Source organism: Crocodylus siamensis, chromosome 8 (assembly GCF_052110815.1).
Source record: "Crocodylus siamensis isolate JL-2025a chromosome 8, ASM5211081v1, whole genome shotgun sequence".
NCBI classification, from domain to species: Eukaryota; Metazoa; Chordata; order Crocodylia; family Crocodylidae; genus Crocodylus; species Crocodylus siamensis.
Genome location: NC_143402.1, coordinates 65,326,574 through 65,353,421, shown reverse-complemented (window position 1 = coordinate 65,353,421; position 26,848 = coordinate 65,326,574). Strand labels below are relative to the sequence as shown.

General features: G+C 48.6%; 1 protein-coding gene across 1 annotated transcript in view; it reads left to right on the top strand.

The window, feature by feature from the left end:
- The window catches only part of MGAT5B (alpha-1,6-mannosylglycoprotein 6-beta-N-acetylglucosaminyltransferase B), a 188,155-nt gene extending 169,009 nt beyond the window's left edge, over positions 1-19,146 (top strand). Inside the window, exons 15-17 of the mRNA XM_090059720.1 lie at positions 15,375-15,449; positions 16,411-16,685; positions 18,578-19,146. Coding sequence (XP_089915846.1) covers positions 15,375-15,449; positions 16,411-16,685; positions 18,578-18,776 — 549 coding nt within the window. The 3' untranslated portion in view covers positions 18,777-19,146. The remainder of the gene's footprint in view (positions 1-15,374; positions 15,450-16,410; positions 16,686-18,577) is intronic.
- Positions 19,147-26,848: the final 7,702 nt, after the last annotated feature.

The window sequence follows — 26,848 nt, the reverse complement described above, 5'->3', positions numbered from 1 at the left end:
GAGTGGATGGAGCACGCTCCAGTTCCACCACCCAATACCAAAAAGAATCTGCTCAATATAAACCTCCTGTCTCTCAGCACACCTATGCAGATTTGGCCCCACTGTACAATCTAAGGCCTTTCTGGATGACTGTCCCAGCTCAGTATCGAGATTTGAGAGGAGCCATCACCAGTCCACAGTAACACAGTTTGTTCATAGCTAGCATGCAGAGTAGTATAGCTGTGGGTTTCCTGCTGTTCGAGAGCTCCCACAGCCCCCTCACCATGTCTACTATAGCAAAGATCTGCTCTGACCCTTACTCTGAGATTGTTATGTTAGAAGTTGCCAGACGACACTGCTGTGATAGTGTTGTTAGCTTTGTTTTCTTATATATATAGGAACTAGATCCTGAAGCAATGTCTACTGCCAGCAGTGCTGTAGTGCATTTTAGCTACGAAGCATACCACCGGTACAATCTGTTCTCCGCCTTGGTTTCTATCAAGACGATACTTTAGTGCAACTACCATCTATAGGGTATGCCATGCCCATGCAAGCAGATGAAGCAATAATGCTGCCAGAACGGTACAGGGAGAACCTAGGTACCACCATTGAACAAACACTCACCGACGCTCGCCTTCTTCAGTTGCTAGTGTGTTTGCACTCTGACCAAGCCAGATGCAGTCCTTTTGATGACTGCACTTGAGCACATGCTGCATATAAATGAGGTGAGATTCAGATAGCAACCTCATCCCAAAAACACTAGTTGATCTAGACTGGCCTGGAAATGGACCCTTTGTTCTCTGGAGAGATATTTGAATTTTACCTTGAACCCAAGCTTAGTTGATGATGGGTTGCTTAGTTCAGGCAAGTTTTCTGTGCTGCTGAGATGCAGAAGGAAATTCCCCTGATGCACCCCTCACCCACCTAAACCCAACAGGCCAGCATTCGAAAGTCTGGAACCAGCCCTAGATGTCTGACCATTCCCCAGTCTAGCCAGATTCTTGTTTTCCCAATTGCTTATTGGTGCCAATGATTCCTGCCCTATTTATAATAAAAGATTCAAGTGGTAGAGACACCAAGCACCACACACCCTGGAAACCAAATCACTGTGCAGTCGCACAGAGCCCAGAAGAAAGAAAAATGAGACAAATTACAGCCCACTGGGAAAGGTGAGGTTGGAGCAATTGTTGCTGTGATGAATCTGTTACCTGGAGGTTAGAGGCGAGAGAAAGAAAGAGGTTTTCATTTGAGGTCATTCACTTGGGCTTCAGTTTTTTCTTTGTCAAAAATAGTTCCCACACAAGCAATTTAATAGACCCAATATTCTGGTGTAGTGAAGGGAGAAGCCTTCATTATATTAAAGTCAAACATACAGGAATATAATGGGAAATTATACATTTCTGGCTATGCTTGGAAAAGTGGCATATTAAGCATCACAGTGAAAATAGCTGGTTAAAATATCCCCAGCCTGCTGTTTCATGCTGTTAGACAATTGTATTAGTTTTCTACTTATTTGTCTGATAATGTTTGGATTTTTATTATTATTATTATTATTATTACTGTTCTTTTGAGTGCAATTTTTTTCTTTCCTTTGGTGGTGTGATTCCCACTTGAAGACTCAACCTCCCCCCCGTCGATTTTCCCTTCAGCAGGGGAAATTTAGGTTGGAGGTGAGGAGAAACTTTATGACTACGAGGGCGATCAAGCACTGGAACAGGCTACTTAGAGAAATGGTGGAGTCTCCATCCTTGGAAGCTATGAACCGACGGTTAGACAGACTTGGCTAAGCTGGTCTAGTCAAGGATGATCCTTCCCTGTGCAGGGGGCTGGACTTGATGACCTTTCGAGGTCCCTTTCAGCCCTGCTTTCCTGTGATTCTGTGCTCTCCAAGTTTATCCCTGTGGTACTGCTCAGAGCCTCCCCTGACCACAGTGGACGTCATTCATCACTGTCCTGCAGCCCCTTTGCAAAGCCTACACAAAACAACTGCACATTCCCCACGCACTGAGGATGACTGCAGCTAGCTCCTCAGGCCATGCCCCACAGACCCTGTAGCACAGGGGTCATACCAAAATCCACGGGGAAGGTTTATTTCAGAAATTGTGGATGGGACCATCCTAAACCCAGGTGTTGCAAAGCCCAAAGAGGCTATGCACGGTCAGAGAAATCAATCCTACCTGTTCTGGCACTGAATTAGTGTCCTGCGGCCCCAAGATTTTGAGGCTTAGTCCCTGCACTGGGTTCTGCCCCATAACTGGAACTGGAAATCTTGTCTTCTATTCCATCAGCATATGCAACCCAGTACAGACACTGGCAATCCTGTGCTGTGGCGGTGAGGGGACCTGTGCTGTGGTAGGGTGTGGTGAAATCAGTGCTCCCAGCATGTGTCTGTGTGTCTGTACACTGTTGGTTCTAGAGGTGTGGCACGATGGGGCTGTTGTGCTGGGAATGATGCTCATGGTGGTGAAGGACCCATTTAGGACTGCGGAGTAGACAGATTTTCAAGAGAGCATAGGTCCCACTTTTGGTCTTTCAAAGGAGGCTGGGGGCACATTGATTGCAGAGCTCTTTTGGAGATCTGAGAAAATCATCAAGGAAGTGCTTAGTATTGGGTTCACCTTTCACCAGGCGATGGGCAAAAGAATGCCACTCCTGACCTGTGGCTGTTGGGTACCTTACTTACACTCCTTTCCTTGGGGGCTGTACTTGGTTATATTTCACAGTATGCTAACATGCTGGAGGCAGGCGTGATCCCCGACAGCCCTCAACACACAAACTTTCTATGGTACTGTACATGGCTGTGTCCTGGCACCAGTGTGGCCACTGGCTAGCATTCAGTAGTCACATCAGGGAATCAGTGATGATGGCTCAGTCATGCTTCTCCTCTTCTCTCTTCTCAGAACAGATGGTGGTGGTCTTGTAACATCCCTGAAAAGGTGGTTTCCACAGGGGCCCAGCCTCATGGCTTCTTGCATCCTTTCACCACGCTCAATGGCAGGGACAGGTGAACAATCTGTAAAGATATATTTAAAAGAAAGAACCCACCACTGCAGCCATCTAATCACAAAATTGTTTCATAGAGATTGAAGCTACCTCCCCTTCCATATAATCCACTTGTAATGGGTCGATTGTGAGAACTCTGCCTCCACACAGCCAGCAAAGGAAGTCTGACAACACCGAGGAAACACCAAAGAGACTTTGTCCTAGGAACTCATCAGATCTTCTTTCCTTTTGTCCTCCTTTATAGCTGGGCAGATTTGTATCTCACACCAAGAACAATGAAGAAATCTTGCTCATTTCTGAGCCTCTTCTGCCGTCCATCACAGTAACTCTTGCTGGTGGTTTTTGATGCCTTGTGTCAACACGTCACCATCTGTTCATTGCAGTGAGAAGTGAGGCTTTGATTGGGAATAAGAATAGTTTCTTGAAGGCAGTGTTTCCTCTCATCCTGCATTGCCATCCTGATCATCTACGGTGACCTCCATCCATATGCGCTCTCCCTTAACCCACTGCCAGTGCGACTTCTCTGCTTCCTCTTGTCTTCTTGATGGAAGCACTTGTCTCCTCTGCAAAAGCCATAGTGCCCCATCTGTTATCCATCCTCCCTTGGGCTTCTGTTTTTTCTTTTTCCCTCTCTCTCTCTATTTATTTTCTCTTGTGTTTAGAATTCAAATCTTGTGGTCGGGACCACAGCAACATGCCAATTTCTTGAAGATAATAGTTTAATTAAAATCTGACAGGCCCGGCCTCCTCTTGACAGCCTCGTTAGCGATGCTCCTGACTGGGAATGCCAGCACTTGTGAGAGGGATGAGCTGCCTGTAAAAGGGAAAAAGCTGCTGGGTGCAGCCTTCCTGCCTCGAGTTACACCCTTGTACCTCCATTGCCCTCGACTGGGCTCCCAAAAGCATAAAGAACGGTAGAATTATGCCCTTGGGATCCCCATCAAATTCCTTATCACCTCCTGTCAACTGCAGCTTCAGTGCATCACTTTCCTTCATCTTCCTGCAGTCCTCCTGGGAGAATATGAATGTCTGCTGCTTCACATACCCATCAGAAGTAGTCTTAAGGCTAGATTTTGCCATAATTAGCAGGGGAGAGACCTGGAGGGACCAAGCAACATCTGAAAGCTCCAGGGGAAAATTAGAGAGCAGGCTGCAGTGGCGCCTGAACTTTGCTTGAAGAAGGTTCAATCTACTGTTCTAATGACAGCAGAGCTAGTCTGCCTGCGTAGCACACCCCAGTGATGGTAGAGAGGCCCCTAGGCCCTTTTAAGTCCGCCTGGCAGTGGACAGCGAACAATTGTGTTAGCTCCCCCTGTTACATAGGCACATCCACTGGGCCCTGGGATAAAACTACCCAACTCGTTGGATGGAGGCAGCCTGGGCACATTCCAGCTCACCACCTACAGCAAAGGGGAAAGGTTCTGGATCCCATTGAGAGTCCCTGAAACCATCCCATTCCTTGTTAGAAACACACGATCAGGAAGAGAAAAAATATGTTGGCCCTCATTCCTCCTCTCCCAGACCTCACTTGTGTCTCATCTTTCATTCACTGACTGCAACTTGTCTTTTAGACTGTGAGCATTTTTCAGGTAGGGATTGTCCTGTAGAAATGACTGTCCAGTGCTTACCTCAGTAGGGCCCTGATCTTCATGGAGTAGGGGCTCTGGGTGCTACCAGAACAGTAGTGGTAAGACACAACTGAACTTCCCCGCCACTGCCAAGATTAAAGAGCTGTCTCCCATTGCTCTGCCCCAGATAACATACTGCGTAGCATTCTGCCACCAGACAGTCAAGCAGGCAGGCAGGGCTTGCTAGGAGCAAGGAACAGCTGTGTAGAGACCTTGCCGAGCACCCATCAAATTCTTTTATCAAAGTTCCCAAGTCAAACCAGGGCGAGCTCAATAATTCATGGGCAGGATCAGCTCCTGTCATTATGTCGAAACTGATTACTGCATGCACCTGTAATTAGATATAATGGGTGTAATTTCTAGTCTCGCTGAGATCTCAGAGCAGGATATTTATGGCAGGAAGTTGCTTAGAGGTATCTTCTCAACAGGCTGAGTCTTTGGAGCTTTGACTTGACAAGTACTTCAAAAGGAGAAGAATAATTCTGAAGTTTCCCATCGGCAAAGTGGAGGGAATATTTTTAAACACAAATATTTCTTTGTTTAGAATCCATTAGCTGTATGTGACTCCATCCCTACAGAGGTGCGTTTCAGGGGTAGGGTACAGCATTGGGACCCTGCTACATTTCCCCAAAAGGATGTCCTGCTTCACCATTGGGCACTTGCATATTGTTTGCAGATATGTCTCCCTGAAAGATCCTGGGTCAGGAATGACATGTGAATGCCAGAAAATCAATAGGTCCAAGACTGCAATGTACTTCCTCCCAGATATGGGACTTCTAGAATCAGTTGGCAGTGCTGCAAGGGTTGTGATGTTATTCCAAGTGGGTAAAATCATCGTCTATCTGCTTGGAAGTAGAGAAGCAACATATCTCATATTACATCTTTTATGGCCGTATCGCTGTAGTGTCTGAACAACCGTCAAAAGACAGGTCCAAGAGAGAGAACTGCATTCGTGGTATGTGTGTACTGAGCAGGTAACAAATGAGCATATACGCGGTCAGGTGTAAGTCCAGGTAGTGCGAGGGGATTGTACCAGGTAGTTGGACATTTCAGAATGTGAGGGTAACTTTTTAAGCGAAAGAGGCGTAACGCCACACCCTTCCTCTGCCGTAAGCCCACTGATGCAAAACGAAGTAGACCGAAGCATCCATCAGAACAGCAGTGTTTCATAATCCATGCTAAAAATACATCATTCATGTAAATGATAGCACCTACCCGGAGAGCAGGAGCTGAATGCTGTTTATAAATAGCAGATGGGAATGTGGAGGTGGGGTGTCAGAAATCACACAGACTCAGAGCTGTCAAAAATACATTAGTTTCATCCCAGCACCCACCCTCTTCCAAAGGCCTCCTCTGCACCATTGCCCTTTGTCTTGTAATGCATCTCACATCCCAGGATCCAGGTGGCCAAACAGCTTCTGCTTTGAGAGTCACATGTGTGTTATGGGGGAGAATTCACTTAGGGCCTCCTATGACCATGTGCTTATGAATTACATGGGACATTCTTGACTCGTTTGTTCCTGTTTCCGCTGGTCTCGTGACATCTATCACTTCTCCGTGCCGAAGCACTCCCAATATAGCCATCACCACAGCTTCTAGGGCTCAGTGCTTGACAGTGCATGAACAAGGAAGGAAGTTGGCTTCTGCTCTATTAGAGCTACCAAGAAGGGGCTTAGGGAGTCAGTAGTAGGAGAGAAGAGTCTTTATCATCTCTAGGTCACCCATTTGGGCTTGGCCCCAGCTCCATGTGGCAGCACCTGTGAAATGAATGTCCGGTGAGTCTCAGCCTAGTTCCTATGTTAGGAATGCGAGAGGCAAAGACGATATTTTAGGGTGATGTCTTTTTTTGACCAACTAAATGGTTGGGATAAAGTTACACAAGCTTTCATATGCAAGATGTTCATGGTGACGTCCTAGTGCTGATATTGGAGTTCATTCTCAGGGCTGCTTGAGCAGTCGGCTCCACTAGTTTGCAGACCTGGGTGCATATGGAGAGCGTGTGAGTAGGCAGGGCTTATTTCTTGGGGGAGTGCCAGGCTGTAGACATTGTCTTGAGATGCCTTCTGACTACAGAGGAGTTCCTTCCATCTTGGGGTTGAAGGACCACGACAGATAGGAAGAGAAAAAGCTGGCACTTCCTCTAGTCACTGCAACTATACATAACTGCTCACTTTCCTGTGCTGCTATCCTGACCGGTCACATTTTTAAAGAAAAAAATGCCTCCGTCCCCAAATATAAAATCCAACATGAGCAGAGAGAGAGAAATGCTCTTTCCAGGTACAGCAGAAAGCATCGCAAATGAGAGTGAGGAATTGCAGAAAGGTGTCTTTAATAGGCATGGAGTGTGTGAAGCTGTTTATGGGGTGCTGAGGGTCACAGGGCTCCTGGGAAGAGGAGCTTTGGGCCAGGACGTGACCCCTGGAAGACTTTGGTGAAAATACACATATTTTCATTTTTTTTGGTCCAAATTTTTCCTTTAAAGTTGTTTGGAGTTTCCTCCCAAAAATGATAAAAAGGACACTTTTTCAGCCAACTGGTTTCAGGTTTTTTTGGATGACCCCTCCCTCCTACCACGAAAGTCATAAAAAAGAAAGATATTTCCATTCTGATGACAATAAGGTAGTTTTCATTAAAAGAAACAATTGTATCTGAATGAAATAGCCCAAGCCACTTTAGGCATGGTCTCCCCAAAACAGTCTTACTTATTTTGAAAGCCAGTGTGAGGTATCCGTTGGGCACCCTTGTTCCCAGTGTGTCACCCAGTGTGAGGTACCCCTTGTCCTGCCTCCCCATCGGAGGGTCTCATCACTGGCCTTTCAGCCTTTTCCCTGGTAAAACTCCAACCCAAGAAGTATGGTTTTCATTGCTAAGGCCTGCCCTTCAGTTGCCTGAGGGGTGCCCGGGGATGGTGCCATGTAAGGCAGGCCCGTGAGCTCCTGACTTATCTGTTGATCTGTTCAGTCGCATTTAATCCCCCGCTAATGACAACTATTAAATGCTGTCCCTTTGGTTTTAAGCAGAGAAAGGCCAATCTGGAGTGGCGGCTGGTGGGTTTAGTGTAGCGCTAATCAGGGCAAAAAAACAAATAGGAAGAAGTCAAGCCACAAGTCACAGCAGATGAAGAACTTGGAGATGATGAGAAAAGTGACTCAGTGGGATGGAGTGGGATTCAGCGCAATAAGGGAAGATCAACAAAGCAGGTTCGAGTGCTGATGATGTTTACTGCATTAATCATGAGGAGGTTGGCACAGTGCCGGCTGCAGGGCTATTGGTGGTGAGTAATTTCATAAAGTGCCTGGTCTCCTTCCAAATTTGCAATAGAAACCCTTTATTCCTCTGTGCCCTGACATCTTGAGCCTTCCGCTTTTTCCCCCACACACTTTCTTTAGCCTTGCTCACTTTTACAGCTATTCATATCTTCCATTTAAATGCTAATCGGTCTCAGCAGAGTGCCCATTTTACGTACAGCGCATCTTTTGTGGTGCAGTAAAACTTAAGCTCCGGATGCTAAATATCCAATGAGTCTCTATTAGGCTTTTTAAAAATTTTCCCAAAGGTTGCAGGAGTGGGAAGTAGCAAAGGAGGAAGGGAAGTGATTTATTGCTTGCAAAGCTGGGGAGTGAGGCACAAATTTTTCCTCTGAGGTACCTTTTTGGCATACCTTTCTGCCTTGCATTGGGTCCCACCTATTTCCTGAGTCCTTCTGTCATTTATCCCAACTGGCCATACAGTACCTTTATAACAGTAGTTCCCAACCTTTTTTATACTGCGGATCGGCAAACTTACTCAAAGAAACTTGGCAGACTGGGTATAGAAACAATCTAATTTATATATATTTGTGTTTAATTTACATATTTAAGTTTATTGTGAGGATCGGATCAGGCTGGGGCACCGCAGCCACAGGCACCGGGGGACCCTGCAGGGGAGGGGGCTGCGCAGATGGTGGCCTGAGGGGACCCAGCTGGGGCTGCCCGGGAAGAAGGGGCTCCACTGCCTTCCCTCAGAGCAAGCAGTGGAGCCGCCTGCCCACCCTGGGCATTTCCCTGCCCACATCCCCCTGTTCCCGGCCACAGGCGGGGCTGAGGGGTCCTGCCCGGCCCGGGCCCTGGCAACTGCTGCTCGAGCATCACCTTGCTGGGTGCAACCATGGTGGTGGGAGCAGGACAAGGTGCACAGAGCCGGCTGCCTCCCTCCAAGGGCTGCCCCGCCACCCACCTTTACCCCGCACGTGACTGCCGGCAGTGGAAGCCACTCACCCCGGTGGACAGACAGGTCTGAGCCGGAGCAGGCAGGCGGTTAAAGCTTGCACCACAACCTGGCAGCCAACCCTTCTCAGCCCAGTACCGGGCCATGGCCCAGTGGTTGGGAACCTCTGTCTTATAAGCCAGTAGATTTATAGGGGCTGGAAGAGCTGAGCCAATCATCAGAGCACTTGTTATGTGACTCAGGTCTTGCCCCCATGACCAACCCATGGTCCTGATGTGGTCCCCATGAAGTCCTTCTCTGCCATCAGTGGAATTATTGTTTTTAGGCCACCTGTCTGAGTGCACTAACTAAGAAGGATGCCTTTTTCATGCACAGTGCTGGAGCACCTGGCCAGATGGCACTTTCATTGCTAGGTAATAGATGAGTACACTGGAGACTCCTGGGGTTTCCAGGATGGTTTGAATGCTTTATTAACAATACCTACACTTGTCTCCCCCCCCACCCACTTTTCTCCCCTCCCATCCCCTACTTTTCTGCCCTTTGTCTTCCTAATTTCCAGCTATTTCCTTTTTCACAGACAGCCTCTTTACTGTAGAGTCTCCCTTACTCACCTTTGGCTCCCCCCACCCCCAACTTTCTTTTCCTCTTCCTTCCCTGCTGTACTTTTTTTTCCCTAATTTTTCCCTATTTACATTCTCACTGACCTCCTGTCACACTTCTAGCTTCTCTCATGCCTTGGAGTCTCAGAATAGCAGAGACTCCCTGTGCCTGAAGAAGGGCGATTGCACCCGAAAGCTTGCAAAGAACTTTTTTCCAACTATTCCGCTGGTCTAATAAAAGATATCACATCTACTCAAGAACCTTGCCTGTCTTATTAGCAATAGGCTTTTTTGCCTCTTGAAATTGTCTGGACTTGAGTTTCCTTTCGGAGTAGAAGAGTGATTCTGCCAGATCGGAGAGTTCAATATAAAACATCTGTGCATCATAATGTTACTGGACAATGATATTCAGTAGACTTGCAGTATAGGCTACAAGTTGGGCACAGACCCTAGATGGGCATACCGTGTCCCCTCCCAGAGACTGTTGATGTTTTAGTTGGCTTGGTAGCTTTTCCCTAAACCTATTCTGAGCACCAGCTGGGGTTTCTGCTTTCTTGCTTGTGTAGGGGAGAATAGTCTCCTTATATCCCCCAACTCTCTGGTGCATCCATGCAGAAAAGGTGGTGATTTGGCCTGGAACATCTGCCAGTAAAAATAAATAGAAGCAAGGATGATATCTTAGGCTGATGTCTTTTATTGACCAACCAAATGGTTGGGATAAAGTTACACAAGCTTTCATATGCAAGGCATTCTTCCGTAGGTCTCTGATCATAGGAAGCTAGGCACAATATAGTGAAAAACCTTACGGGGGGAGGTGTAAGAAAAATTCTCAGACACGGCAGACATACAGTTAGCAAAAGAAAAGAAGCTGATTACTGGGAGCTCAACACTATCAAAAAAGGGAGAAGGGTCATTCTTACCTTTCCTGTGTGGAAAGAATTCAGGAATTGGGTAAACTATAATGTGCCATAAACCTGGTTTAGTTTAGTTAGTGTTTAGTTCTTGACTCTTAGTGTCCAACCTGCGAATGTATTTTTGTTCCCAAGTTCACCTTTTACAGGTATTAGGTACATTTCCCTTGAGTACAAGGATAGTGAGGTCACAGAGGAAGTGATTGTTCCTAATGGTGTGCACGTCTCTGTACTTTGTATTTTTTCTGTGAGAGATCATTCTGTTGCATGGTTGCTGTTTAGTTTCCCCCATGTAGTTAGATCAGAACTGATCAGAAGACACACCAAACTACAGCCTATACGGAACAAAGATCAGACCTTGAGAGAAATATTCCCAGCCCCTTTGCTCCTGGCTTTCAAACAGCCCCCTAACCTTGTCCAACTCATCATCAGAAGCAAATTCTCCACTGCCCAACAGACATCAAGTGCGACACAGCTTGGCCTTGGCAAGAAGTGCTTATTCTGTCAGCGCATCTCCTGTGCCGCTACCATCAATGGCCCCACAACAAAACAATCAGAATTCATGGTTCCTGCACATGGCTTTCCCCAAATGTGATATACCTGATCTGGTGGACCAGGAGACCTCATGTGTGGGTGAAACTAAACAGCAACTTCACACCAGAATGAACTCTCACAGAAAAAAAATATAAAAAATGGAGACATACATGCACCGCTGGAGCATGCATCTCACAGAACAACCACTCTCTCTGACCTCGCTATCTTCTTGCTCAAGGGAAATCTGTCTAACACCTCTGAAAGGTGAACTCGGGAATAAAGATAAAGCATGTAGCCATGATGGTCTAAAAGTACAAGCAGTCAGTGTGCTAGAAGTGATATCTTTTATTAGACCAACTAGACAGTTGCAAAAAACATTTTTCTTTATTTGCAAGCTTTCGGGCACACATGCCCTTCTTCAGGCATAGAAGAATGCAAGATTGCACTGAACTCAGGAACAAAAATTCATAAGCTGCCTGGACACTAAGAAACAAAGACTAAACATTGATATTGGCTTTATGGCACATTATATTTTACCCAACTCCTGACTTCTTTCCTCCCTTTTGATAGCCGTGATCTTCCAGTCATCAGCTTTCTTTCTCCTGCTAATTGTGTGCTGCTCTTTAGATTTTCTCTTACCCCCTCCCTTCCGCTGTGTTTCACCGTGCTGTGGCTAGCTGCTTGTGATCAGAAACTCAAAATAGAAAGTTCTGCATTCGAAAGCTTGTCTAACTTTCTCCCAACTATTTAGTTGGTCCAGTAAAAGTTATCACCCTAAGAAAGCCTTGCCTTTCACATAGTTTCTGGACCATCACAGCTACAATATCACTCTTACACAACAGTAAAAGTAAATAGATGGGGCTAGATCCTGACAGGCCCTGAGCATCTTGAATAACCTTTGTTTGGAGATTCCTTTCTAAAAAGGTGCTGATCCCCCTAGATTCCCCACCAACAGCCTACAAAGTGCCCTCAAGTCCCACCAAGTCAAAGGGAACTGGCAGATGCTCAATCCCTCCAAGGACTTAGCACATTATTGGGAAAGCTTATGGGCCAGTGCAGTGCATGTTTAGCAATAATTTATCCCATTGTTCTGACTTGGCATCTCCAAGTCAAAGGAAAAGGGGGAAAGGACAAATCACACATTGGAAGAAATAGGAGTTGGAAAGTCCAGATGTGATGGGGCCAGGGACAGTGGATGCCAGCAGGTAAGGATAGCCAGACCTTTGAAAGGAAAAGGCTGTGACTGAAGAGATTGGACTTATCATCCCAGGAGGGGCACCGCAGACCTGCGTCACAGCTCTGCATGCGTTGCCTTGTAAAGAGGAAGGAGCATAGCCCTGTCCATACAGTACTTTGGGCAGTCTGGTTAGCACCACTGAGTGATGGTGCTATTTAGCCTGTTTGCAGTACCATACTGCTGTATCATTTCTGGTTTGGGAGGTAGCAAGTGCAGAGCAGCAAGGACACTGCTGCATCCAACCAGACAGTGTTGGAGCCTGCCAGGGGGAAGTGCAAATAGATTCATTATCTACCTTGACTTTTTTCCCTCGCAGCTGCTCTGCACACATTCTTCAAGGCCATCTGAGGGGGTCATTTTCTCCAAGTAGAGCACCTAACCAGTGCCGGAAATGGGAGAATTCATTGTTTTCCTGTAAACTTAGTGGTGTGGGAGATGCTTCCTTGACAGCACTAATGTTCAAGTCCCTGTTCCACAGAGAACATGGGCCTATCAACCAGAAAAGCTACCTTCCAGCACAGGTTACCTCCTCCTACCCCGTCCAGATGGCAGGATAGTCTTGTCTTTGAGATCCGTGAAATCTTGGCCCTTCTCCTAAGCCTTCCTGCAGGGTTGCCAAATTTTTGCCATTATTTGTAGTGGGTTTTTTTGTCATGGACACCAGAAACTAATCACTATTGACACGCTAATACTTGCCAAAATAATTTCACATAAGCCATCAAATAACTAGCTTATCTTTTGTGCCCACTCACTGGGTCCAAATAGGCTTGATTCTTGAGCACCTCTGTTGCATATATAGTAGTCTTGCTCTGCTGTGTAATGGTTTAAATCTCTAGGTTTTGCACACACCCTACTCTGCAATTCCTGGGTCTGTCCCCCACATGGATAACATCAAGGATTGCCCTTATTGTCCAGTGTCATGCTCAGTCTGGATCCTTTGCTCTATAGCAATTGGATCTTTACTTCCTGGGAGAAAATTGTTCACCTCTTAGTGCCTATTTAAACCTTTCTCCTTTCAGACAGCCTTCTCTTAGTTTTTCATGCCACTGGAGCTTACTTGTATGTTTGTGCCTGAGCATTTGGGAGGGTTTTTTTTATAGCTGAGCCAATTTCTAGTTTATGCAGTGCTGTTATGACACCCATATCACAAGATCCCAGCACATCAAAAGATAACGGGTCTTGTGCTTAGATTTCTTTTCTTTCCCAGCTAGACAAAGCCTTCTCTGGGATGATGTAGTTGGGGCTGGTCCTGCTTTGAGTAGGGGTTGGACTAGATGTGACCTCCTAAAGTCCTTTCCAACCCTAATTTTCTATGAGTCTGTGATTCTTTGTATCCAAAATTATCTTTGTCCCCCAGATTTTCTTCCATTCCTGCCATAGCTTATCATATTTGCCAGTCTTTTCTTACATTTTCAGTTGAACATTTTTGTCAAAATAGAAAAGGGAAGTCCAGAATGAACCTGGCGATGACTATGACTATGATGATTGGTAGTGTTAGTACCATGAAAAATGTCATTTGGTAGGGTTGTGATAGATCTGTTTAATTTTCTGTAATGCTTGTAATTAAAGTGTCAAAACCCCAGTTTTCAGGAAGAAAACAAAATCTGTATTAGATCAAAAAAAATCAGTAAAAAACATTGTGAAAAACTGATTAGCTCGGGTGCTGAAGTCCCCAATATTTTGCAGGAGCTTTTTTCCTTTATTTTTTTTAAAAGACCATTGTTCCAATGAAATCCCTGTTGCAAAATGCTCAGCAGCTACAAGTATTACTGTTGTTCCTAAAATCCTGAGAAGCTCCAGTAACGGGTGCCATGATATAACATTGGGCAACTGGTTAAATGAAAAAAAGATCAGTCCTCACTCAGAAATGTTTGCAATGAGACACAACAGGTGGCTAACACCAAACAGATGCAAGGGTGGGCAAGGAAACCGTGAGACAATTAAGCTCAGTCTGGTAAGCAGCGGTCAGAGCCATAGTGATAGAAAACTTATGAATCTATCATGCTCCCATTAATTACTAACGGGCTGATCAAAAACCAGTGGTGTCCTGACGTCCCCCCTTCAGGCCTGTGCACAGATTCTTACGAGCTTGTCATCCGAAGGAACGTTGGTGTTGTCAATGGGGCACGTTTCAGGGCTTTTGCTGGGTGTAGAAAGGACTACAAACACATGCTGTTAATTCCCAGGATTTGTTTTGAATCTTAAGTGCCACATTACAAGCTCTGATCTTGTAGAAAAAGAGGAAGGGAAGGCATGATGATGTCTCATTAAGAGCCACTTGTTCTGCTGTTCCCGTCTGTTGTTGGGGTTCCTGTCTTTCAAGTTCCCGCTTCATCCACATGCCTCCTGGTAACAGATGGCTCCTCGCATCTGCTGACGTTTCCTTCTGAACATTCCTGACAGGTCCAACATGATGATCACCAGCATCCCTGAGGATACTGGGCAAATGCCCAAGAAAACGCTGTGTAAGAGGCAGGCTAGACGCCAAGTTCATGCATGTATCCAAACAGCAGGCTGCGATAACGGTGCAACACACTCCTGAATTAAACATCCCTGGATAAGAGACACTGGAGACTTGCTAAGCAGCACCACTCACAAATTTCCTGACCAACATTTTGCCACTGGAAAAAGCTGATTCATCAAAATCAGACATGTCGATTTCTGTCGGGGTTTTGTTTTTTAAAAAAGATCAAACCATTTTGAGCAGACAGATGTGCCCCTTGTCCAAATGAATTCTTCTTGTCCTAGTGGGTTTAAACTGATAAGCTAGAGAACAGAAAAGTCAATTCCAAAATGAAACGTTTCCATTTCATCACAGCAAAGTATTTGAATTCACCCCAAACAGTTTTGTTTTTCAAACATGTCACTTATGAAGAAGAATGGCTGAATTCATTCTGGAGCAAAGTGATCCTTTTCATGCCCCACTGCTACCCCTGGGGACCAGATCTTGTGCCATTGGCATCGATCGTTGGCAATCTTTGGTGCAAGCAGCAAGGCAGTTTTATGGACTTGTTGGCATTTGCCCATTTTATACCCAGCATTCACTGTTCCCACTATGGAGACTGTGCCTGGAAATGAGGTCTTTGCCATTCCTGGCACTGTGGATGGAAGCATGTAAGGTCATTAGTAAAGGGCTGTGAGAGTATTAGAGTATTAGGATTGCAGGCGACACAGGCCTCAATGTAGGTGACAGACAGCAGAAAGCCCTCGACCAAAGGGAGGGGAGTAACCTTTCTCTGCATGCTTATGCCTATGTCCTATTGTCTCCTTTCTACAGGTGGACCCTTACCTGCCCTATGAGTACACCTGTGAGGGAATGCTGGAGCGGATTCACGCTTACATTCAGCACCAGGTCAGTGACCCGTGCCCCATCCCACCAGGGTGTACACACTTGCTTGAGCCTCCCTTGGCAGCCAGTTACCTGGTGGTAGGGGGGTCGTCTCTGCTGTCGCTTTCTTGGTTCTGATGGTGGATTTAGTGTTCATGAAATATGAGGCTCATACGCTCTTGCTAGAGTCTGATACTGTCACAATGAGAGCTGTAAAAGTGAGAGTTCCTTGAGTTTCTCAGATAGTCGCCCAGGCCTACAGCTCCTTCTGCTGTTGCTGTATTGAGTCATTTCTGACCAGGGCTTGGGCTGCAAAGTGCTGCTCCTATTTCAAAGTACATTAGCAGACTCAGGGATAGGGGCAGGGAGCATGCGCAGCAGTTGCACGAGCCATTCCTGGCAGGGGGGCGAGGTAGGGAGCTGATCGGGGATGAGGGAGACCTCCTACAGAGTTCTGACACGAAGCACGGGGACTTAGGGGCCACCCGTCTGTGGGACCCTGCGTTAACTCCAGAGCCCAGAGCTGTGGGCATCTGAAAGAAACCTGGGGGATGAGTTAAACACCCCAGCAGATATTCCTCTTTGCTGTATGTGGCTCCTGCACCCCGTCTTGGGAATCTATTGGCCGGGAGCTGCTTGGGAACCCAGCAGTGCCAGAAGAGAAGCATTCCCTGTGCCAGGAAACTCAGCAGCATGGAGAGAGCCCTTGGATCTCCCTGCTGCCAGAGAGGGCCACAGCTCCACCAGGTCACGACTGGAGTCATTAAGAGTGCCTGAGTCATAGATACTCACAGCCCGTGGAGTCCCTTAGGCATCATCTTTGGGCTGGTGGAGTGGTCCTGAATGATTTAACACTGAGCTGCAGGCAGCTGCCTGTAGACCCAGCTTCAGTGTAAAAAAAAGGTGTTTCTGGAAGCTCTTCCCCCAGGGGTTAACCCTTCCCCTCCCACCATACTCGCTGACCCAGGCTTTTCTCTCCTGCCAGGATTTCTGTGCTGGAGCTGCTGCTTCTCTATCAGCGAAGCCTGGCAGCCATGCTATGCAAAGCTCTCTGAGCCCCTTCACCCTGTTGCCCAATGCCAGCCACCTGATGTGGGCACACAATGCCAGCAGCAGCCCCCAGGCCTGGCCTCCCGTGCACTCCATGCAGGTGTGGGTGTCTGAGGTGCGGAGGGCCTGCACCGAGACCTGTCAGGAGCACGGGCTCGTCTGCGAGCCAACCTTCTTCAAGTTTCTCAACAAAAAGGACGTGTTTCTCCAGTGAGTTTTGCTCTTCCCCCACTTCTTTCTCTTTTCCCTGATGAGCTGATACCAATACTCTCCTATTGCCCCCCAGTCTGTGGAGCTCAGAAAGGAATTCCTCGGCTCTCTCAATACTACTGGCCAGGAGAATGGCATCAGCCCTGCATTACAGGTGGACAAACTGAGGCACAAAGAATTTAAAGGGTGGAGTGACCACAGCGCCAGGCATAGGGCTAGCCAGAGTCAGTGAAAGCCGTAGGTACTCAGTGTCTCTGAAAACCAGAGCTAAAGGCTGGGGAGATCAGCATCCCACTCTGGGACAGATTTTCCTCAGGACCCCTATGTAAGTCAGTAAGTAAGTGGCCCAAGTTTCAAAGGCCTGTGGCACAGAGGTCCCTGGAGGGGTCTCAGTGTGAGTCGATGGTTTCCCTTTGAAGCAGGTGGCCCCAGTTGGGTGGGGCAGTTATTTGGAACAATTTGGCCCCCTGGGCCACACACCGATCTGGAGCAGGGCAGAAGTTGAACCCAAGTGTCCTGTCTCGCAAGCCCTGATTCTGCTCCCTAGACAGTGCTCCCTCCTCTCGCCCTAGAAGGCCAACGTGTCCCGTTCTGTGTCTGGGGTTTTGCTGTGTTCTCCTTTTTGCATTTATGTGGGCAGTTGCCGGCCCCTTTGCAGGCCAGGCAGCCAGCTCAGGCTGCTAGAGACACGGGGAGAAGAAGCCTGCAGCCTCTGTGCCCGGTGCCCAAATGGCTTTCTGGTGCAAAATAAATGTTAGATTATTCAGGCACCTTTCTCTCCCCCCCCCCCTTTTATATCTTTCTCTATAAAAGTACATTTTGAGCTCACAGCAGTGAAGTTTTAATAGAGCATAAATCTGCCAGCCGATTCCGTGCTGTGCGGCGGACAATTAAAATGCAAGCATTACCATTTCTGTCACGCTGGTCAGGCAGGCAATTTGAGTCCTAGTGACATTTTTATATGATAAATTAGAGCTGGAGCTCACATTCCACTCGCTCCTCGCCTGCTCCCCCCCCAAAACCGCCGTTTCAGGGAAATGGCTGGTTCAGATTCACTAGTTCAGATCAGCATTTATTAGAGATGGAGAGTGTCTGGAAATACCCAGTAGCCTTGCACTGCCCAGAGGAGATGCCAGCCTTCCAGCACCACCTGCAGGGGTGAGCATAAGTTGGAAGAAGCAGGAGTCTGGTTGAGGCTTCTCTTCAGTGCCTTTCTCCTGCTGTTGCTCTTCCAGAGGTGCTTGCTGATGCTGGCTTGTCCCTGTCCTGACAGCCAGTCCCTTCCAGCTGTGAAACCCACACAGATGTGAGACATGGATCTGCATGTGCCCCAGAGCTCAGGTGAAATCAGCAGGGAGCCTGCATGTCCATCTGACAACTGGAGGTGGTTTGTCACATGACTTTGGGGCCAGGCGTTTGGGTTTTGCCTGCGGTTCACGTGGGTCACACAGATTTCACGCATGGGTCATGCTGAGCACATACGTTTCACGATGGAGCTGCTTGAGCCATGCTGTTCTCATGTGCTGACGGGCCAGGTAACTTTGTCACACACAGTGTACATGTGCTTACAGTATAAACCGTACGTGAATCAAGCATATTCGATGATCTCCCGAGGTCCCTTCCAGCCCTAATGTCTATGAATCTATGAGTCTATGTCTATATTGTTTTAATGAGCAAGGCTAACAAGTGCTGTGACTTTCTAAGCAGGAAGCTCTGTGAGAAGTTCTGTAAAGGATACAATAGGGTTAAAATCCCAACCCCTTCACCTCACCACAAGAGTAGTTGCTCCCCCCTGCCGCCCCCCATCCAGTTAAGCATGGATCCATCCCCTCGAGCAGGAGTGGGACGTAGTTGCCTGCAGTGAAACTCAGCTGTGTGTGTCTGTTCACCAGGCTTAGCATCGCCTGCGACAGCACCGAGTACGAGATGAACCACCTGTACCCAGCTGTGGCCGAGACCGTCCGGGAGTGCTACCTCCAGAAGGAACCGCTGCTCTACAGCTGCGCCGGCTACAGCACCAAGTACCGGCGCCTCTGCCCATGCCGCGATTACCGGAAAGGACAAGTGGCTCTGTGCAGGGACTGCTTGTGATCCTGCTCCCGAAGCCTGGCAGCGTGTGTTGCTGCACACCGTGTGCAATGAGTAGCTTTTTCTCAAAGCTTCTGCAATACTTGAGGAGAGCAGGACAGGTCCCTCTTCTTGGAAACTCCTGTTGAGACTTGGATGTCAGCCTCTGTGGGTTGTGTGTCTGCCAGTCGACCGTGAATGACCATCGCCTGATGTTGGGTTTTAGTTTTCTTTTCCCCTTGAGAAACATCTCCCACCACCAAACCCACCTGGACCTCATAGGAGCTGGGAGGGACCCCTCAGCCCTATCAGAAAGACAAGGCACCAGCAGCCTCCAGTTTGGGGTTTCATCCTCTTTTAACATCCTTGATTTGTTTATTATTTTTTAAATCCGATGAGCAGTAAATTAAAACAGGAAAACCACAGTCACAGTCTTCCTGGGGAGTTATTTGAAACCTTCTCACTAAAGTTGCTTAAACACAGGGGGCAGTCTTGGAAGGCCTAAGTGCCAAGACACAGCTGCAAAGGTGGCTGCGCCTGGGGTCCTTTTAATGTTTATGAAGTGAAGGGCATGCAGGGATGGACTCTTACACCCGGGGTCAAAGATGGACACTGTGTGGTCAGCCCCATCAGCATCTACACATGCGTTGCGGTAGAGTAAATAACACCACTGTAGGACAGTCCATGTGTTTACAAGTACTAACCTATGGTGGTGTTTATTAGTTGCTGCAGCCTAATAGGGCTCCACATGTAGATGCTGAGACTTTACTGCAGAGCTAATTAGGCAACTGGAGTAAACGACTTGGATAGATGCACGCAGTGAGAGCACCGCTGATTCTGTCATGCGGGTGCTGCTCCCAGGCTTGTGAAGTTGCCAGAATAGCCCTGGATGCACTGAGCAGGAGCCCATCACACCACCTTTCAGGCCACGTGGAAGTCATTGTTGCTATCCAAACCCAATAAGGTCTTGCTGCTTGGGGAGAAAACACAAAGTTTGCCCCTTCCACTGCGGACCACAACCCAGAGAGCTTGGAACTTATCCCAGGTGCCTCCCGTTGGTACCCACTGTGTGCCTGCAAGGGATGAGATTTGGAGGGATACCTCTGCCACTTCCATTGTGGAGTTGGGGTGGCTGTGCCAAGGCATGGTTGAGGATTGGATGTTTTGCTAGTGCCAGCATGGGATTTGGGGTTGCCCATCTTCTATAGGCACCTCCAGATGTGGTCATGACTCTTGTTGATGGTGTTAGAGGGACTGAGTTCAAATTCCAAAGAGCCCCTTGTGATAGCAGGATCCATCCCTCTGGGAGGCAGCATAGATCTGTGGGTCGAGCACTGGCTGGATACACACTCCCTGTGTGCCCTTGGGTAATTCACTTCATTTCTTTGGGCCCCAGTTCCCAATCTGCAGGTGGGAACAGCAGCACTGCTCATTCTTACCTGGTGGGTCTGGAGGTCCTTGGATACTCTGGTGGAAGAAGCCACTAGGCTATTGCCCTGGAAGAAGGGGCACATCCAGCCTGTGGCCTGTACTTCAGCTCTCCTTGCTGTATGAGGCTGTCACTGCCAGTGTGCAGCAAAGGGTCCCACCTGGCCAAAACATCAGTTAAAGCCAAATCAATGAGCTAGCAACAAGCTGCCACCACAGGCCAAGTCTCTTAGATTACTGCGTGGGGGAAGGATCCATGCACATTCGAGGGTCACATGCCCCCCAAAGCCCCTTCTAACAATAGATCCAACCAGGACATTGAGAAGAAAATGGGTGTCCGAGTGGAAACCAACAGACAGGTCCAACCCCAGCATGGGGTGGGCTCCTGCTCACACCTTGGAATTCAATGGGAAAAATCAATAGGCTAAACCCGGGGGGAGAATAGCACTGCTGGATGCAGGATGGCGAGTCAAAGGGGGCAAAAGCATGGGGAGCCTGGAACCCTCCAACCCACCTCTGCATGACCCATGAGGCCTGGGCAGTGCAGACTCCAGTGCAATGGTGCTGCATTATAAACATGTGCACAGTCCCGCACCTCTGCCCCAGTCTCTGTGTGCACCTGGGCTAGTAGATGGAGCATCTGCTTCCCTGCACTGGCCAGTCCCTGAAAATGGATATGTTTTTATTTCTGCTGCCAGAACTGGTTCTTTAGCTCGTGCAGGGGAGGTGCAAGCGTTAAGCATTGCTGGTCCGGGATTCAGCTCCAAGGAGGGTGCCACCCTTTCACTGTTGGGATACTTTAGTGGATAGCTGCTGCAGTCTCGGAGCTTGAAAAGCTGTCCCATGGATTGCTACAAATAGCTAAAAGAAGACAGCTGCTACATACAATACTGGGCAATCAAACTGGGCTCCCAGTCCCTCTCCTTGGTCTGCCCCTTCCCGCTGTCTGGTTTCAACTGCACTGCCAGCCCTTCTGACAGCCTCAGAGCCCGATATGCCAGCCCCTTGCAGTACTACCATCCAGATCGGCCTGGCCAGTCCTGCTGATCTCCCTCCTGTACAAGTGATAGCCTTCTACCACAGCTGCCCAGGACATCCAATATGCAGCACCTGGCAAGCAGACCAAGCAGCACAAGAGCATGACTGAAGGTGCAGCTGTAGCATGAGGTAGCACATCTGTGCTGGATTTACCTAACTAGCAAGGTAGCACTGGCAGTGAGGATGCAACTCCACCGGCCAATAACCAGAGTTATAGGGGCCGTGGGGAATTTTGCACTCCAGTGACACGCACACAGCACATGCCATGCACCTGCACTGCTGTTGTTCCCCAAGTATACTAGACTAAGCCAACACAGACAAGCCACAGCATATACTACTTTCACACCTGCATTTCACCATCCATAGCCAGCTTCCTACTCGGAGAGAGAGGGGTACTCTGAAACAACACTGCGTTGTGGTGGCAGTGTACAGAATTACACACGCTTAACGTTGCCGTCTAGTTTGTACAGTTCTCTGTTTGCTTCTCTCTGCTTCTTCTACACCAGCACAAATCTATGGGCAAGAGAGGAATCGCACTCTCATCTCTCTGCTGATACACTGTGAATTATACTCAGCCCAGATTCCCTGCCATGGCTCAGAGCATCACTCTACTACTGCAGTATCTGTAAGGAAGAGGATGCCACCATGCGGCTGGTTGGGCTGACCTAGGAGGCCTGTTGTTTGGCAGATCCGGTTTTATCACTAGAAATGTGGAGAGCAAAGGCTCCCACAAGATACACAAACCAGCCCTCAAACCTGCCTGCCAGCCAGTGCTGTAACAATAAGAGACCTCATTGAACTAGAGAGCCAGATCCCAGCTGGTTGTAGCTTGAAGTCAAGGGAATTATATCAATTCACAGGAGCTGAGGAACTGGCCCCATATTTTATACTACTCAAAATGTTTCTGCAGCAGAGGATGTTTTGCAGACTAGAGGGCTAAGAGCAATAGAGATGACTCCAGAGTTTTAACACTAATATTTATCTCCAGCAATAATTGGTGCTTTTGTGGCCTGTGGAACAAGGCTGTGGTGAGTAATATCTTTGCCTTCTTGCATTTGCTTTTTCATTTGTCAGCATTTCTCAGCCCTCAGCGCTGGGTTTCTAATAGAACCAAGGCCAACAGCCATTTGCGATTCCCCCAACTAATGTTCCTTAGAGATCATAACCCAATCCTCATTTATGCCAGGACCTTTCTACCTTACTGCAGAGTAAGTGTATTATCGCACTTTGGATTCCAGCAGTGTGTAGGAGTCCCAGCCCCAGCCCTCGACTCCTTGCTGCCTGCATCAGAACAAACCCAGAGCAAAAAAGCAGTCTGTCCCCCAGGGTATTTATAAGCCAGAGTCATTTAATCCAAAAAAATACAGCTTACTGGCATTTTAAGGCACTTTGCTCTGTGGTGCTGCCTCAGGGCAAATAAGCAGTGTGAATAAGCCTTCGCTCGAGCCTTGTGAATTAGACAAAACAATGCACATCCCTACAAGTACAATGGTAGACTATAGCAAAACTGTAAGAGTCCCACGTGTGAAGCCCAGAACACATACATTGGGGAGCATTTGGGCCTTGCCTTCCCGAGCAGGAAAAGGAGGGCACACGAGACACTTAATCGTGAGGATTTTTGTCTTCACTCCTGAGGCCTCATCACACCCGACACAATTGCCTACAGGAACTCTTTGCCTGCTTCAATCTTTCCACATCCTCCCCGTGTATGTGTCCCATGGCAGGGCTGCTCACATGTGCGGGGCTGAGTGCCGGGTGGCTTGTTGCGGGGACCTGTGTTGGAGTGGGGACATGCGTGCCAGGCTGTTACTGGGGGGACTGCTCATCTGGGAAGCCAGCGACTTGTCAGAAGGGCACCACTGACCTTCGGGGTTCTTGTACAAGAAACGTTTAGCCTCTCCTTTTATTGAAAGCCTCCATGATAGTCTAAAGATGGAGGCTCGTGGTCCGACCCGCCGCTGAGACAGCAGCTGCATCGAGAGCAAGGGCAAACGTCCTGGTGAGGGGTGGGGATCTCTGCCCTTGGGACTATGCGGCTGGCAGTGCTGTCTGCTCCGAGCCAAGGAGCAGTAATGGTCGTGCCCCCTCATGCCTGGATGAGAAAGAGCCTTTGGTGGTCTAAACTTATTTTTTATTGGCGGTAGGACCACTTACCACATGGTCAAAGAGGGTGGGGTTTTGCCCTGGGTCAGCTGCCTTGTGCCTGCTTTTACCCTATGGTAAATGGAAGATAATCTGCCCCTCTGTGAAGGACAAGCTGCCACGGTTCACCTCCCAGTTATCAAGGGATAAGAGAGTGCACACAGACAGGTAGCGCGGAGCAGCTGGTGGGTGGTAAATTCTGCCCCCGTCCCAAGACCAGGCTGCCTCAGACACGCTGCTCCCGGTAGCCAGAGAGAAGCTGCAGGACGGAGGAGTTGATCCATAGCATTGGTTTCTGCTCGATTCTCTTCTTTGGTTCTAAATCCCAAGAGCTGGAAGGAAAACCTGACCCATAAATCCAGCCCACAGGTCTTGAATCCCCTTGTGACCAAGATGTGCTACAAGGAGGCAGCCTGTCTCTCAGCCAGGAGCTTGGATTACTTCTCTATCTCCATACCTTTGCTTTGTAGTGGCTTACGACGGCTGTCAGAAAATAGCCTGGCATCCCATCTATCCCTCAGGCCCCATCACGCAGGTCTCTGAAGTGGGAACCCGTTGTCTCAGGGATGCTTTCTCACCCCTATAAGCAAGGTGACTAGGAGGGATTTCTCTCCCCTTTCTAGCTGGTGTTGGCCTCCTGTCCCTTATTGCACAGTGCGCACTTCCTCTGACACGCAGGTGAGATATGATGCAGCCCTTGCAAGAGCTCCCTGATCTCTCCATGCGAGGTCAGGTAGTGGGGCAAGCTGCTATTGCTGTCCAGAGTCCACCTGCATTTCATAAGGGCAAGCGATATCAGAGCTGTATGGTTGCAACGGGCATCTGCGAAGCTTTTCTCACCTTATGAGGGACAGAACCCCTGGCTGTCCTGTTTTTTTTTCCTTCCATGATACTGTCACAGAAAGTAGGAGATGGGCTCAGAGGTGGCTTGAGTGCTAAAGGTCAGGAAGGCAGTGCCTGGGAGGATGAGGAGTGAGAAGAGGCATGCACCACATTACTGTACCAAGATAGAGCTGCACTGAGCTCTTGTTCTACGCCAAGACGATGCAGTGCACTGTGGACCTCCCTCTCTGAAAATGTAGACCGTCCGGCTTGAGTTAGAAGAAAATCGCCGTTCAGTACTAGCAGTACAAGGTTTAGGACACAGAATCAAGCAGTTCTGATTATGTACAGCAGAAGACAGCAGCATACACGTGTATGTTCATCTGGGCATGTGAGCACACACACACGTATGCTTGTGCATATTCGCCAGTCTGCACTAATTCATTGCACTGGGCATGTCATTCTCCCAGCTGTAGGAGTATAGCGGGACAGTGTGAGGAATTGGTCAGCCATCCCCACATCACCACCTTCGCCTTGGCCCTGGGCACCCCAGAAAGTTCCTCCTGGGCTAGGAGTAGAAGGGAGAGGGTCGCAAGGGAAGCCAGGGGGCCGTGTTCATTGAGCTCCAGGGAGTGGCACCATAGCCTGAGGCCTATGGGAGGAGACAGATGCTCGGGTCTCTCCCAAGATGGACAATGAGACCAAAGCAACATGTCGGTCCCCCATTCTTGGCTTTACTGTGCCTCAGCCCAAGCTGCTGCTAACCTATGTACCATCAGAGTGCCTCAAGACTTGGTTGCCCTTTGATCGAGGTGCTGCTGAGATATTCATCTTCTCAGATGCACTTTGCTCTCACCCACGAAGCTGGGGTTTTCTTGATGATGTGTGTGTTTGGTGTTGTGCATCTCTTCCCTTCCGGCTTTGTTAGCACTGCTGCAGGCTGCAAGGTCGATCCTGGAAATGAACAAAACAGCTGGAGCCCCCAACAACCCTGCAGCCGCCCTGGCAGCACAGGGATCCCTCTGGCAGAGGCGAACTGAGTGAAGGCTTCCTAATGAGACAGGGCACTGAAGAGGCAGATCCAAGTCCGACGTTGTGGTATCAAGCAGCCTAGGGAGAGCTGGTTTGAGTCTACGCTTTATCTCAGATGTCCTGTGCAACTCCAGGTGCAGCACTTAGTCTCTCCGTTCCTCATCTGCGTTCCTACCTCACCAAGACGGCTTGAGGGCAGGCCCATTAATGAACCTGGTATATTCAGCTCCTGTGCTTTTAGGACCCATGTGAGCACCTAAGGCAAGGAGAAAGAGGAGGTGCTTATGTGGCAGCAGAGTTGCAGGAAATGGGAAACATTTGAAAATGTCCTTTGCCGATCACAGAGTGATCCCGTCAGGAAGGAACAACTTGCAGGCAGAAGGACCCAGCAAGCCAGGTGAGTCTTCCTGTAGCTCTTGGTTCCCTTTCTGTTACTGCAGCTCCTGTTCCTCCCCAGGAAGTGAGCTGATGCACCCCTCTGACCTCCCTCAAAAGATCAATGCAGCCTAAGTCAGGTGCTCCCAGGAAAGAGCCACAGGCCAGTGGAAAGTGGAAGTGGAGCTGTGTGAGCAGCAAACTCCGTCCGCGTGGAGCTGTGCCGTAGCTCTGGCTCCTGAGGAGATGCCTCTAGTCACAGCACCAGCTCATCCTCTGCTCCATCGGTGTTTTCTTTGTCAAGTGCCTTGTCTCTCGCACTCCCCTGTTAATTGAAGAGCCCGTGCTTCTGCCATGGTCACCCCTATGTACTGCCTCACTGGTCACACTGATGCCCAGTGGCCACAACGCCCTGGCATGTGACCGGATGGCTATATTGCATTGCAGAAAATAGGGATTGGGGGGGTTTAATTAACTGCTTTGCATGTGATGCTCAAGCACACTGGATGCTATTATGCTGCTTTTTGTCTCCCCCAGGGACAGTACTCTTCTTGACGGGGGGTGGCCAAGCAGCTGAAAGCAGCTTCTCCATTGTTCCTCCCTGGGCTGTTAACTGGATAGACTGCAATAAAAGCAGCAATCTGCTTTAATCACCAACTTGCATGACCCGCAAGTGACTCGGCACTAAGAGACTCGGGAGCTGCTGAGCAATCTCCCCTGTGATCTGTTTGCCAGCACTACAGCTATTCAAAGTGACCCAGCTGCTGAGAGCCATTGCCCGTCAGTGTCCCCCTGAGAAATTACCTCTCTGAAAGGCAGACGAGCACAAGGGCAGAGGCTGAGGAAAGCTGAGGGCCTCAAAGGGACACCGAGTACTTGTTTAGGGCAAACAAGTAGGTACCAAACCTTCTGTGGGGAGAGAGGTTTTAATGGGATTCAATAAAGAGAAAATCAATGGGAAGGGTTTTCTTAAATAAAACTAAAGAGTATATGTATTGCCATGCAGTCCTGCAACCTAAGCACAGCTCTGATGGGCAAGAACCAGGGCATGAAAGAGGCCAGTCTGCCGACATACAGAGAGCTCAATAAACAGCAGAAACCATGATGGGTGAGGACAGACACCAAGGGCTCTCAGCTTGAAACTCCATAGAGCAGTGTGGGGACAGCTTTTTTGGCAGGCATGCCACAAATTAGCCCAGGACCCGCAAGGAGTGCCACACGGGTCCCCTCCCTCTGCCCCAATTCCTGCTCTGCATTCT